Below are 14,711 nucleotides of genomic sequence, written 5' to 3' on the forward strand. Positions count from 1 at the left end.
TTTCGAATGACAACTTGAGACTCAAGTGTTGTTTTCGAGGTAAATGAATAATCAAAGGCAAGTCATAAACCATACCCCAAGAAAGAAGAAAAAACAAACAAATACCATTGATTTAAAAGAAAACTAATGAGCCATTGATTTAAAAGAAAACTAATGAAAATAGTTTCAAACTTCGAATATTTAACCAAAAGAATCCTAGTAACTTTATTTAATGTTGTAGACAAAATTCAACATTAAACAGCCATGGAGTTTTAATAAAAGAGTAATGATATTCATACTATCTTTTTATACCAGATTTCTATACCACCTTAGGTGGCATCATATGGACAACCACATTATTTGAAAATTTTGCAAAACCCAAGGAAATGAAGGAGAAAGACTTCTCGTATACCACAATCATCATTTAATTAACTAGTTTTTCTTAATTATTAGTTTATTAAATAATGAACTAAATTTAAAAATCTAATTAATTCAAATGATGTGGCTGTCCACATCAAATGTCACCTAAGGTGGTATGAAAATGTGGTACGAAAATATGATATGAATAGCATTATTGTTAATAAAAAGGACTTCTCTAAACTTTTTCTTAAACAAAAACAACCTAGTGACTTTATTTAATAAAAAAGATTTGAATTTTACTAAAAAAAAAACCAAAAGCTTAATATAATAATTAAAAAACCCAAAAATATTTTTTCTCCTTATAATCTCTCTTCTCTCCTCTGCCACTTCCTCTCTTTCCTTTATGCAAAGGGAACCCATGTTTTTCAAAAAATAAAGAGGATTAGGTGTGGAGCCCACTCCACATCAAACTTCAACAATCCAAACAATCTACTTTGTAATTCTTGATTCATAGATCATGTTTACAAAAATTTAATTCAATCCGAAATCATTTGTCTATTTAATTATAAAGATAAAATATCATTATTTCTTATATAACATAGTATTCGTTAATTTTTTTAAACCCAATTAGATGTCTTAAATATTTTTGATTTGGCTAATATTTTGCAAAGATGATCTATGAGGTGTAACTTGAAGAATAGATGCTCGGATCGTTAAAGTTCAATGTGGTGTGCACCCTACAACTAATTCCCATTTAAAAAAAAATGGGTATCCCTTCCCTTAGAGGCTTCCTCTCTCTCTCTCTCTCTCTCTCTCTCTCTCTATATATATATATATATATATAAATGGGGATTAGCTGTAGGGCTCACTCCACATCGAATTTCAACAATCCGAACCGTCTATTTTGTTAGTCTCGATTCATAGATCATCCTTATAAAAATTCAATTCAATCCGAAATCATTTGCCTATTTAATTATTAAGATCAAATTTCATTTTTTCTTATATACCAAAATATTCGTTCATTTCTTTGAACCCAATTAGATGTCTTAAATATTTCCGATTTGACTCATATTTTGTAAGGATTGTTTATGAGGTACAACTTGAAAAATAAACTGTTCGGATCGTTAAAATTCGATGTGATGTAAACTATCACATCCCGGTCTGGGGCGGACCACTTTCCCGGGCCCACTCCACCACCGTAGCACGATATTATCCGTTTTGGGCTTACCATTCCCTCACAGTTTTGTTTTTGGGAACTCACAAGCAACTTCCCAGTGGGCACCCATCATGGGAGTGCTCCGGCCACCTTCTCGCTTAACTTCGGAGTTCCGATGGAACCCGAAGTCAGTGAGCTCCCAAAAGACCTCATACTAGGTAGGGATGAGAATATACATTTAAGGATCACTCCCCTAGGCGATGTGGGATGTTACAATCCACCCCCTTAGGGCCCCGACGTCCTTGTCGGCACACCACGGCCAGGGTTAGGCTCTGATACCATTTGTCACATCCCGGCCTGGGGCGGACCACTTTCCGGGCCCACTCCACCACCGTAGCACGATATTGTCCGCTTTGGGCTTACCATTCCCTCACGGTTTTGTTTTTGGGAACTCACGAGCAACTTCCCAGTGGGTCACCCATCATGGGAGTGCTCCGGCCACCTTCTCGCTTAACTTCGGAGTTCCGATGGAACCCGAAGTCAGTGAGCTCCCAAAATGCCTTATGCTAGGTAGGGATGAGAATATACATTTAAGGATCATTCCCCTAGACGATGTGGGATGTTACATAAACCCTACAACTAATCCTTTTTTATAAAAAAATAGAAATTCCTTCCCTTAAAGCTCTCTCTCTCTCTCTCTCTCTAAAAATAGTGACCACTGTTTAGAAATAGTGTTATTGTTTTTAGAAATATTGACCAGTATTTCTTAAAAAGGTGTCACTATCTAAAAATTGTGACAATTGTTTCTAAAAGTAGTGGCACCGTTTGTCTGATTTCTATGATGACTTTTCAGTTGCCTAGACGGTATCGACTTCCCTAGGTCTTTATATTTTCTTTTGGGTTTGATCTGGCATTTTTTGTTCTTGTTGGCCCTGTTGGTTTTTTTTTCAATACAATGACTTTGGACAATATATATATATATATATATATATATATATGTCTGTCTGTATATGTGTATGTATATAATTTAGATACTCAAGAGAAGAAAAAGAAATTAAGAGCATGATGAAGTTCAATGATTGAGTATAGAAAAAATTTTAAACCACACAATGACTCTAGCTCAGATGAAGAAAATAAAATAGCATGCTAATAAGGTGTTGGAAATAAACTATGAAATATATAGAGATAGAGAGAATTGAGAGATAGGGATGGGAAAACAAAGTGACTGGCCCGCAAGATGTTACACATTGCCCAAGTGGACGGCCACATAATTAATAGTACTTACAACACCCACATAAATATATAGAGTAATAATTGTAAAATACCGAAGTACCTTTACAACCAACGTTTCACATTCCTATTAAATTTTCCTTTACCGTAAGTAGAAACGGTAATTCTAACTAGGAGGGGGAATTCCATCCAAGCAAATAAAGTGACTGGAACACTTGAAAGAAGTATGACCGGAATCACAATCCAGGAATGTCCACAATTTATAATTAGAAGGGCAGTAGAAAACGCAATCATCATGGTTGCAATAGCAAAAAAAAGACTGGCAAGCCCTATTATCATCTTTGTGGGTAAGGATTTCAGGAAATCGTCTTCTGCATAACGTGATGTGAGAATTCCAAGAAACGTTAACGTTGCGGTCGTGGAAGAAAAGAGTGATATAGCATCTGAAGCTATAAACACCATAAACAATTTTTCATTGATGAATGCGGGAAAGCCGGTATCTTTATTTCCTCCAGGAACTGTAATCGCAGCAGCAAACATCATGGTAATAATAAGAGCACCTACAACAGTATAAGAAGTTGCCGTCTCCTTCATCCATTTTTCACCTTTCTGTAGCAATTCACTGTGACTCTTCGTAAATAGATCTCTTGGTGTCAAATTATCCTTGTTCGTAGAGTCAAGAAACTTGGGAGGTACAACCGCCTCTACCTCCTACATTGTATCAAACAAAAAGTATTGAGACATGTGAGCATAAAATATATTTTGATATAATCTCGTTTTACAATTTACACTTCAAGGCTTGGGGATGGTTTAAAAAAAATTCATACATCGGGGTTGTATATTTGCCTAAACAAACTAAGAAGGACAACGTGAGGTCCTGAGTTCGATTCCTCCCTCTCACTCAAAATTTCCGGAGAGTTAATTTGATTCTGCCGGTTTATGTTATGATTAGGGCAAGTAATTTAGAATTATATATGCTGAGTGGGAAATTCTAACCTTGTACCATTGTAGTTCACGCTGCATCTGCAAAGCTGCACCTGGAATACAATTAAGTTGTGTAAATGGGGCAAGCAAGCCTGCCATATGTAGCATGTTATTATTATCGTTGTCGGTAAGAGCTATGAACCAGTCTTTTGCAGAGATCCCATGCAAAAGGTTATAAATCTTTTCTTGACGACATTGGACGGCATAGTGAAATAAAATCTTTGATTTTTCATTATTCCAGACGAACTGAAGTTCTGGATTTGCTTTACATATCTTAGTAATAAACTCGACGTTCCCTTTATCAACAGCTCGGAGCATTGCCGAAGCCACAGTGCTCAGCAGCTGTTGATCCATGTCCAACTTCTTTATCTCTTTGCACATGACATCTAAAACTGCAAGGGACCGGACATGGACAGTTTTGATCTTGTAGATGCGGTTGATTCCTGGGTTGACATTGAAAACCCTAATGTTAATGTCATTAAACTAGCTTGTAGTAATTGATTTAAATTCAAATTTACAACAAATGAGATTGTTACTTGCATACCAAGTTTCTCAGCTATATACGAAACTAGGCCTTCCTTCTGCTTTTTTGATTGAGAAACAAGCCCTTCCAATAAACCTGCCACTGCAATGGAAATCCAAAAATGTGGCGCAAGTACTTAAATAGGATATAATATGCAGCTTATTACTTATTACCTTTCTAGATGATAATCGGTATAAAGAAAAACAATTGAGAAAAAGAAAAAGGAAAAGGTACCTTACTATCGTTCTAATTATGATACTACATCAGGTAAAGGGATGGATATGATCGCTTGCTAGGTCAATAAATGTTGAATGAAGAATTGATGCCCTACTTTACGCATTTTGTCCAAATTAAATGAAGATAGAAGATAGATTGGCCATGAACAAAAAATAAATAAAAAAAATTATCCCTCATGATATTTCCTCCATAAAGTAAGATAGGGAGGGATTAGTCTAAATAATTAAGCACCGAATTTGTCATTTAAGTAAGTCGATTATGAATTTTCTCACTTACAATGAAGAAAAATACCATAAACTACTTTTGGTTAAAACTAATGATAAAGGGGTAACATACATTTTAAACACCCAAATTTGATCCTACCGTTTAGCTAGACACACTTCTGAATTTTTTATGGCGGGAAGAAGGGAGGGAGAGGATAGCAAACCTGATCGCATTGGAGTCCTTTTGTTATTAGCTTGGCCATTTTCTTCATTCCGAACAGTTATAGCAGTAAAATTGACGGTAAGAGGAGGAGGTTGTATGTCTATGCCTGAGAAGAATATAAGAACATGTACAAGAGATCAATCCTAATACTTTAAACTCCTATATATTTGATGTAATATATATCTGCATGCATGCATGCATAGAGAAAAGTTTTGGTTTATTGTTAGAACTTTCATAAATATGTATGTGTATGTATATATACAAGCTCGGTTACATAATTCTTTTAAGTAAAAATTGGTAATTGATTTAGGGTTTTAATACTCACACCTTTATTAATCTCTTAATTAATTTTCAATTTAAAACATTTCCCAAAATACAAAAAAACAAAAAATTAAAATAAGTTTGTACTAATCAATTCTATATAAAAAGATTTTCAATTTTTTAATCCTAAACTACCTATTCATATAATTTTTTAATTTTTATAACTTTAAATGTACCCATTCTTAAACATACCAATTTGTTATATGTAAAATGTACCAAATTTTTTAATATGTAAAATGTATACATTGTTTTTAGAAAGCTTTACCTATTGATACAAAAACACAACATATATTTAATAGAACTCAACTAGTTTTGAATCATTTCAATGATATACAAAAGCCCAAAACCCAACAAACCTAGATTAAAAAACAAGTAAACCAAAATTTTAAAATTCCAGTCATGCTCCTAATAGACTTGTCGAAATCTACACCATCTATAAAACTTCAAACATATTTTAGATCCGTAAAAAACTAATTTCTACAAGATCAGTTTCGCAATCCATGCATTTTTGCAAGATTAGTTTCAAAAAAATTTGCACTTCTACAAATTAGTTTCATAGTTCATGCACTACTACAAGATTAGTTTCAAAATCTTATATGTGCTTCTGTAAGATTAGTTTCAAAATTCTGGCACCTTTTTTAAGGCTAGTTTCAAAATTCCAGCATTTTTGCAAGGTCAATTTCAAAATTCCAGCATTTCTACAAGATCAGTTTCAAAATTCTTGCACCTTTTTAAAGGCTACTTTCAAAATTCCAGCATTTTTGCAAGGTCAATTTCAAAATTACATCACTTCTGCAAGATCAGATTGAAAATTTCAGCAACTAAACTCAGGACCTCCCACAATTTTTGTTATTGGGGAGCAGCAATTTGCGCCCTTACCATTGGGCCACTTGCTGTGGTTGTAGTTTTGACATGGTTAAGTAACAAGTATATTGAGGGCTGGTTGAAATTTTAAAATTCTGGTTTGCTTGTGTTTTGGCTACGTTTGTTAGGATTCAAGGTTTTGTCTCTCTTTGAAATCATTCAAAGTAGTGGAGTTCTTTGAAATGTATATTATGGGTAATTTCTCTTCTTCTTTTTTGTTTTTTTTATGTAAAATCCATTTCATTTTTTCTAATCCATTTTTTAAACTTGTATGGGTACATTCTTTTTTGTTGATTTGAGAATGTATACATGTCAAGTTTATTTGAAAAAAAAAATCTAATGTTCTTAAGCCTATATCTATTATCTGTGTGTGTGTGGTTTTGAAGAATGTACCCATGTTTTGGGTTTGAATAATCTACATTTTATGGTACAATAATTTTTTGGTTAATTTGGGGTGAATGTACAAAGGGGTGGGGTTTGAAAAACCGAAGATTGAAAAAAACTGAACCGGGCAGAGAATCGAAGAAGAAAAACTAAAAACCGAAAAAAAAAATGAATCGAACTAGGAACTTAACCAAATTCTATTGATTCGGTTTCAATTTCAGGGGTTTGGAAACCAAACCAAAACCCTATAAGTTTAAAATGACACCGTTTTATGTTTAAGATTTAACCCTACACGTAAGTCCCTAACCCTAACCCTACTCAGTGCTCAGCTGCTCTCATACGCCGCATTGTCTTGCTCACTCACAACCTCACCCCTGCGAGCTTCCTCTCGATCGGGTTATCGATTTTTCATTTTGAAACTAAATTGAATTTTTTTAATTGCTAAATTTACTAAAATACCCATGTCACATCAGCAAGTTAATAGTTTTAGGAACGGGGTTGACATAATGGAGTAACATGGGACATAGAATAAGAGTTCAGGTGGTAAAGTGAAACAGAACAGAGTGTAAGGAGTAAAATGAGATTTTATGTAGAGTACATGTGTCACTTTATATTTTAATATTTTCAATTCCATAATTCGTGGTTTTATTTAACGTCTTATTAATATAAATATAAATTGTGAGGTTAAGCCTACCCCCTCCTCGTTAGTGTAGATAATATTGTTTGTTAAAAAAAATAACTATAAATTTCAATTTTTGAGTTAAAAATATAATAATCGACATAAAAATACATTAAAACATTAATTTTCAAGGACTTCGATTAAAAACTGAAAACCAATCATTCAACTAAAATTTGTATACGTATGTTTTGTAAATGAGTTCAATATAATCAAAATTCCTCTTAAATTGCAGCAAAATTGTGGAAGAAAATATGTCATATAATGGTGAGAAAATATACAATATTAATAAAAAGAGAAGGGAGAAGTGGTACTAACGGTCATAGATCCATTGTTGCCAGAAATTGAGATGTGCTCCACTCTGGAATGAAGAAGGCAGACCAGCCAAAGCGTGTAAAGGAGTTGAGTCAAAGTGGTCCGTAGTAAAGGCCAATTTTGGGGACAGTTGAATTAAATCCCATGCAATTTCTGTTGTGACATTTTGGTGGTACCATTTCAGTGTTTGGAAAAAGTGACAAAACTGAAAAAAAAATGGATATCAGACGCCTTGAATTCATGACCATAATTTAGCCATACATATTTAAAACTCTTACCAAATTCTTTGGATGCAAAAGATTGGGAGATGATTGTAGCGCCACTGGGTCCGTTGTCGGCCCATAAATATTCAACCGGAGTTTCGGAGTAGAGGTACCGAGACATATGCCAATAGCCGTTGCAATAAGCTCTGACAAGTGGAATCATGTTGAATGAATTGGGGATGGTAAGTAATTTTCTGTCCTTTTTTACCATGCATTCAGCCATTTCTGTAATCCCCGTATTTGAAGCAACACCAAGAGCTGTTACACCACCTACTGTCGATTTTATTTCCAAGTCTTTCACATCCATCAACTTCACCAGTTTTTTCACCATTTTCGTCTGCCTGGCATCAACTGCCATGTGAAGAGCCGTCTTACCGGAAAACGGATGTCTTGCTCTTACTGCCTCTGGATGCTGGTTGTAAAACTCCTTTGCAGTTTTCCAATCACCAGCTTTCACAGCATCAAAGAAAGGTTCATACTTGCTATATTCATCTGATATTCCTGTCATTTTTTTTCGGGAAAATTAGGTTCACATCCTTATTTTTGTTACTCCATTGATTAAAATCCTATTCATTTTCAATTTTTTATCAAAGTCCTTAGGTATTAATAACATCATTAATTATTTGAATAATAAAATATTTTTTATTTTTAAATATATTCCTTTAGTGTTAAAAATGTTACAATTAGTATATTTATATTTATGGCTAAATTTTTATCATATATTTTTATTTTTAGTTTGTACCTATTTTTAATTTGCAAATATTTTTTAATTTGTACCAATTTTCTTTTCATTTTTAATTTGTACCCATATATTAGTTTCTTTTTGTGCCCATATTTTTTAAAGTTTTATTTGTGTTTGTACCCATGTGTATATCGTCACGTGACATTGTATATTTAATCAATGATAGAAAAATTACATATGGTATATTTATGCTTTATGCCTAAACTTTGTATCATATATTTATATTTTTAATTTGTACCCACTTTTAATTTGCAACATTTTTTTTTAAATTTGTAGTATTTTCTTTTTAGTTTTATTTTGTACCCATGTATTAATTTCTTTTAGCGCCTATATTTAAAAAAAAAAATCATTTGTACTCATAATTTTAAATCTTTTATCTGTACCCTAATTTATTTATAATGTACCCATTCTTCTTTATTAATGTACCACTTTGTTATATGTGAAATGTACCAATTTTTTTAACACTATGGATACATTCTTTTGCCATTTATTATTTCTTATTTTTACATAGTTTTTATCCATTTATTCAATCAAAATGTTTGAATTTTTTTATTGTAACCGTTTCTAATAGTATTATAATGAGGGATTTTAAATTTATAGGATTATAAATCTCATAAAATATCAAACAATTAATCTCAAAACTATAAAAATATAAATATTAATCGTAATATAATGAGGTGTACAAAGTCAAGGGACATTGATCAAACTTTGAATACTATTAAGGTTTTAATAAAAAAATGTTAAAAATTACGGACCGCATCCAAAGTATCCCTTTTTTTTCCTTCTTATTTTGTTATTGTGAATAGTCCTCTAGTATACATGCATGCTTTTCAAACATTCAAAATTTTTGTGGTTTAACTTCAATTTCAGGAATGGTTCTGATTATTGTGCATATGAAATTATATGACAATTGGAAGATTATATAGGATCATTGCTAGCTATTAAGTTATTAACAATCTAAATGTTGGAAAACTAGGATAGATATTAATTGTTTATACAATCACATAAAAAAAATCAAGAAATCATTCATCTAATAATTAGATAATAATGCTAAGCACATTCATATAAAATACAAAACTTGAAACAATTTGACATGCTGTCCTTAACACAATTTGTGCCTAATACGATGCTCGTGATTATGGCTTTTGTCTCCCAAAATACAACAATTACTTCAAATTATAAGACTAACGAACCACAGTTGTGTTGAACTCTCACACATAAACTCATCTATAAGACAAATAAGGGTGGATGGAGCAAAAGAATAAGTTATTCTTAAGTTCAATTTCTTGAAGATGAATGTCCAGCTATATCAAACTCAACAATGACAACACTCTCATTTCTTCCTATTTTCTCACTTGTTCCTCTCTTCTCTCCTTTTTATTTCCCACTGTAACTGTTTTTCTTTATAATAAGTGGTGCTACATACACCATTATTCTTTTTCTAATGAAAATAATACACGCTCTCATTTCTTCCTATTTTCTCACTTGTTTCTCTCTACTCTCCATTTTATTTCCCACTGTAACTGTTTTTTTTTGTTTGTTAATAATTAGTAATTTTAATATGAAGGCCACGTATTTATACGAACATTTTTGTATGAGATCCCTAAACTTTTTTTTTTTTTCAAGAAAAAAAATATAGAAGATTATATAATTAGATAATGAAATGGAAAAGAATTATTTTATTTGTTCTGTTGAGACACACCTGTGCTTGATGGATGTAATGACGTCTTCAACGCACCGGCCATAGTCTCGAAAACACCTCGTGCCATGGACTTCCAAACACCTTGTGCCATGTTCAACCTGTGATTCTGGTGGAGCATATCATTCATGTATTAACTAAACAAACAAAAAAATTAGAGCCATATCATGTATTATCTAAACAAAAAAAAATAGCAATGAAATTAAAGTAGTCTAATTACTACTTACGGAGTGAAATGAATGGAAAGGCAACAAACTGCAGCTGGCTACTTATTAAACTCTAGTATGCATGCAAATAAGGAATTAAGTAAAGGCTTGCATCGCCAGAGTACTAATCAGAAAATGGGGGAAAGTGGGAAGGTGCTTAAAAAAGAAAGAGGTGGACTGCTTTTCCTGGAATATGACGGATCAATTGGACACGCCACCTCCACGCGAATATTGGGCAAAGAATTGTTATTAACCGAATAGGATGTCATAAGCAAACCTACCTAAGGTCGAAGGCAGTGGCAAGTCAAGAATTGTCGAGGAAAGGGCAATGAGGTTCTAGAAAAATGTAGACAACAAAATTATTTTAGATAGAATATAATATTAATATCGTTTATATTTTATTAATATAAATAAGTTGTAATTGTTACCAACGAGATTTCATGTCATGTAAACGTGAAAAGAGTAATCAAATGTACTCAATACAAAAGAATAGAAAAAGGGCAATAGTCACGCTTAGAAAGTCAGGAAAGAAAGAAACGGAGGTGACTTGAGTCCAGAGTCCTCACGATTATTCATTTATTATTCTTGAGGTTAACTGGCAATCTATTTGTCTATTTGTTTAAATTATCTCAGTCATTCAGTGATCAAGAAATGTATAATTATTTATCCTTAGATTCGTTGTTAAGGATGAAGAATAATTAGATGAAGGAATGCAGATTATTTATTCTTAGATTTGATGTTAAGGATGAAGAATAAATAGATGTACTTTTAATATTTCAACCTCTAAGACTTACTCTAACCTTTAGAGTAGAACTCATATTTTAGGTTCTAAACCTACCCCAACTTGTTTCATCCCTTGGAGCAAATATATGTGTATTTTTTTTTTAGTTTTATATTTATAAATTCATTGAATCTAACGGCTAAGACCTAATATAATCAAATCCAACAATTAAAAAAAAGATCTAACAGTTCAAATTTAAATTCAATGGCTAAAATAATTAAAAAAAAATCGTTTCATATGTGTCATATTCTTTCATAATGTTCAACGAGTTTCATGGTGTCGGTTTAGTGATTTTTCAATGTTTATTGGAATCTAAATATTTTTATGTTAAAATGTTCATAAATTTAAATTAAGATAATCTACATATGTTTTTTTAAAGTTACTTTAAGAAAAAAAGTATCATAAATTCATTCTTTAATAATTTCGGACTAAAAATTTAACCTAGAAGGGTTGGAGCAGAAAAACTGTTTTTGGATTAAAACCTGAATTTTTTAGGTTAAAAATTTTAAGTTTAAACCCAAAGATTGGAGATGGTCTAATCTTAATATCAAATCTAAGGGTGAATAACCAAAGAGACTCTAGTATTTTTACTTATGGCATATATTCTTAGTTGAAAGTTGACCCATAGAATTCGGTTTAAACTAAGACCAATAAAGGATTTGGTACTGAACAGTCTGAACTGTTGGCGTGGTTCAACTTATTGTATTTATTTTATTATTGTAATTCTCTCCTTATTAGGGATATCCTTGTATATATATTCCTTGTGGAAGCCAGACTTGTGACCAGAGGAGACTGAAATGCCTCTATAAGTCTTCCCGGCTTCTAAAAATGGTGGATAACCGTGGCTTGCTACCAGTTGTCCCCTTTTTTAAAGAAAAAAAAAGAGAAGAATACAATTGAATTATTCCTCAAATACTCTTCTACTTTTATTTTGGCACCAAAGCAGGTTTAGGCATGTCTCTTCCCAAAAAAAACCGTAGCGACCCATATTTGGTCAGCACAAAACCTGCACTGGTTGTTGTTTTCCGGTTAGCACCAAACCAAAACCCTAAAACCTTGTTACCCCTGCCAAATTTCTTTGATAGTGTCGGTCCATACGGCCACAAACATATTTGAACCCCTAACTTCCGATGGCCGAAAAGAAGAAAGGTCTGCAAACTAATCTCCAATGAATCCACCAACATCAACAGCATGCTGGGTTCAAGTTGAGGGACTCAAATTTCAAGGTTTGGTCGAAGATGATAAAAAAACTCCCCATGTTGAAGAAACTGATTCTGGTTATACTAAGTGGATCACTGAAGATACAGTTGTTAGGGGTTGGTTGTTCAAAACCATAGAACCCCATCTGCTTGGATTGTTCATCGAATTTCCTACGGCTTAGGATATTTGGGATATTAACTCAAATGTTCTATGATGGGTCTTATGAGCTCTGTTGCAAGGCTACCCAAACCAAATATGAGGTCATCTCCAATCGAATGGTCCAAATGGCCAGAGGGCCGAAAATAGTCCAAAAATTGTCTCCAACCGAGAGCTGGACTATAGGGTTCATGGAATCTGAGAGGGCCCCACGGAATCTGAATGAGCCAAAGGGTTGGCCAGAAAAAACATTAATCCTGTCGATTATAACCGACAGGAATGCTTAAGATAAAATTCAAATGCGACGGCTAACTAACGTCAGCTAGCCGTTGCATTTGAATTTTTCTTTTTTTACAGTTTTATTATTATTTTTTATTTACAAAATTTTTCCTATAACTTCTATTTTTCATATTTTTTTAAATTCTATTTTTTTTCATATAACTTTTATTTTACAAAATTTGTTTCATATTTTTTTTAAATTCCATTTTTTCCTATAACTTCTATTTCACAAAATTTGTTTCATTTTATTTTAAATTCTATTTTTTTTCCTATAACTTCTATTTCACAAAATTTGTTTCATATTTTTTTTTAAATTATAGTTTTTTCCTATAACTTCCTAAGCCATTATACAACATTAAATTAAATTAAGTAACATGAAACAACATTAAACAATATGAAACAACATTAAATAACAATAACCAACATACAAATTATACAACATAAAAAAAACATTTAATAACATGAAACTTAAACAACATTTTTATAAAAACATCTAACAACATAAAACTTAAACGCCTACTCCATACTTCTTTTGGCCCAAAGATGTGCAACAAGATCCTGTTGTAGGTACTTGTTTGTGGCACAAGAACGTATCATTCTATAGCGCCTCATGTACTCATTTATAGATATACTATCAATTCTTGGATTGAAAGGCAAATTAGGCCTATCATATATTTTTGCATAAGCCCTTCTTGACCTATTTGGATCTTCTTGGTCGTCATCAGACTCTCCATCAATATACCCATCTCGCTCATCCTCTACTATCATATTGTGTACTATGATGCAAGACTTCATGATGGAGTCCAAATTTTCTCGACTCCACCATCTTGCCGGTTCGCTGATAATCTTCCACCGTGCTTATAGAATACCAAAAGCTCTCTCAACATCTTTCCGGTATGCCTCTTGGTGTAAGGAAAACAATTTTTATGCGTCATTCCTAAGGTTTGGAATTGCTCGGACAAGTGTCGCCCACTTTAGGTAGATGTCATTGTAGACATCGAAATTTCGGTAAATAAATGTTGACCGATAAATCAAAGTTTCAACGCTCATGTATTACATAAATTTTACACGTAGCATGTGTCTAAAAAAAAATCAAAATAAGTTGGAAAAGTCATCAAACAGGACACGTGTCAACACCTGGCAGAAACGACTTATTTCATCTGGAATATTATATTCAAAATTAGGCCTTGGAAATTTCTATAAATAGAAGGATAATTCATTCATTTGGGGGAACCAATTCATATGACACCTTGAAGCTCTGAAGCTCTGAAACTCCGAAGCTCTCAAGCATCCAGGTTCCCGAAGAATCAAGAAAGTGTTATTTGTTCTTCGTTCATCGTTTTTCTAAGATCAAGCCCCAACGGCCCTTTGGATCAACAATCATCCACCAATTCAAGATCAAGCCCCGACGGCCCTTGAAGAAAGTGTTCTTTGTTCTTCGTTCATCGTTCTTCCAAGATCAAGCCCCAACGGCCCTTGAAGAACTTCCACCAATTCAAGATCAAGCCCCGACGGCCCTTGAAGAAAGCACCATCGTTCATCATCCGTTCATCCAAGATCAAGCCCCAACGGCCCTTTGGATCAACAAACGTCGACCAATCCACACATCCAACCGTTCTTCAAGATTAAGCCCAAAAGCCCTTGAAGATCCGTTCATCACTGTTCTTCAAGATCAAGCCCAAAAGCCCTTGAAGACCCGTTCATCATCGTTATTCAAGATCAAGCCTTAACGGCCCTTGAAGAAACACTCATCAAACCCCAACGGCTCCTTGAAGATCCGCTCAAATCCAACTTCAAAGATCAAGCCCACGGCCCCTTGAAGAAACTTCCAACAGTTCATCCAAGATCAAGTCTCGACGGCCCTTGGATCAACGAAACATCCACAAATCAACACCTTACGGAGATCGAATCAGAGGATTAAATTAGAGAG

General features: G+C 33.3%; 1 protein-coding gene across 1 annotated transcript; it reads right to left on the reverse strand.

Moving 5' to 3' along the window:
• Positions 1-2,652: 2,652 nt before the first annotated feature.
• On the reverse strand, positions 2,653-10,477 carry LOC126582082 (uncharacterized). Its single transcript, XM_050246075.1, has 8 exons — positions 10,387-10,477; positions 10,163-10,296; positions 7,734-8,219; positions 7,459-7,608; positions 4,897-5,001; positions 4,254-4,334; positions 3,722-4,152; positions 2,653-3,436 (listed from the first exon to the last, which is right to left on the reverse strand). Exons 2-8 carry the CDS (start codon positions 10,287-10,289, stop codon positions 2,831-2,833), a joined length of 1,986 nt encoding a protein of 661 aa, XP_050102032.1. The 5' UTR covers positions 10,290-10,296; positions 10,387-10,477; the 3' UTR covers positions 2,653-2,830.
• Positions 10,478-14,711: the final 4,234 nt, after the last annotated feature.

Source organism: Malus sylvestris, chromosome 9, assembly GCF_916048215.2.
Source record: "Malus sylvestris chromosome 9, drMalSylv7.2, whole genome shotgun sequence".
NCBI lineage: Eukaryota > Viridiplantae > Streptophyta > Magnoliopsida > Rosales > Rosaceae > Malus > Malus sylvestris.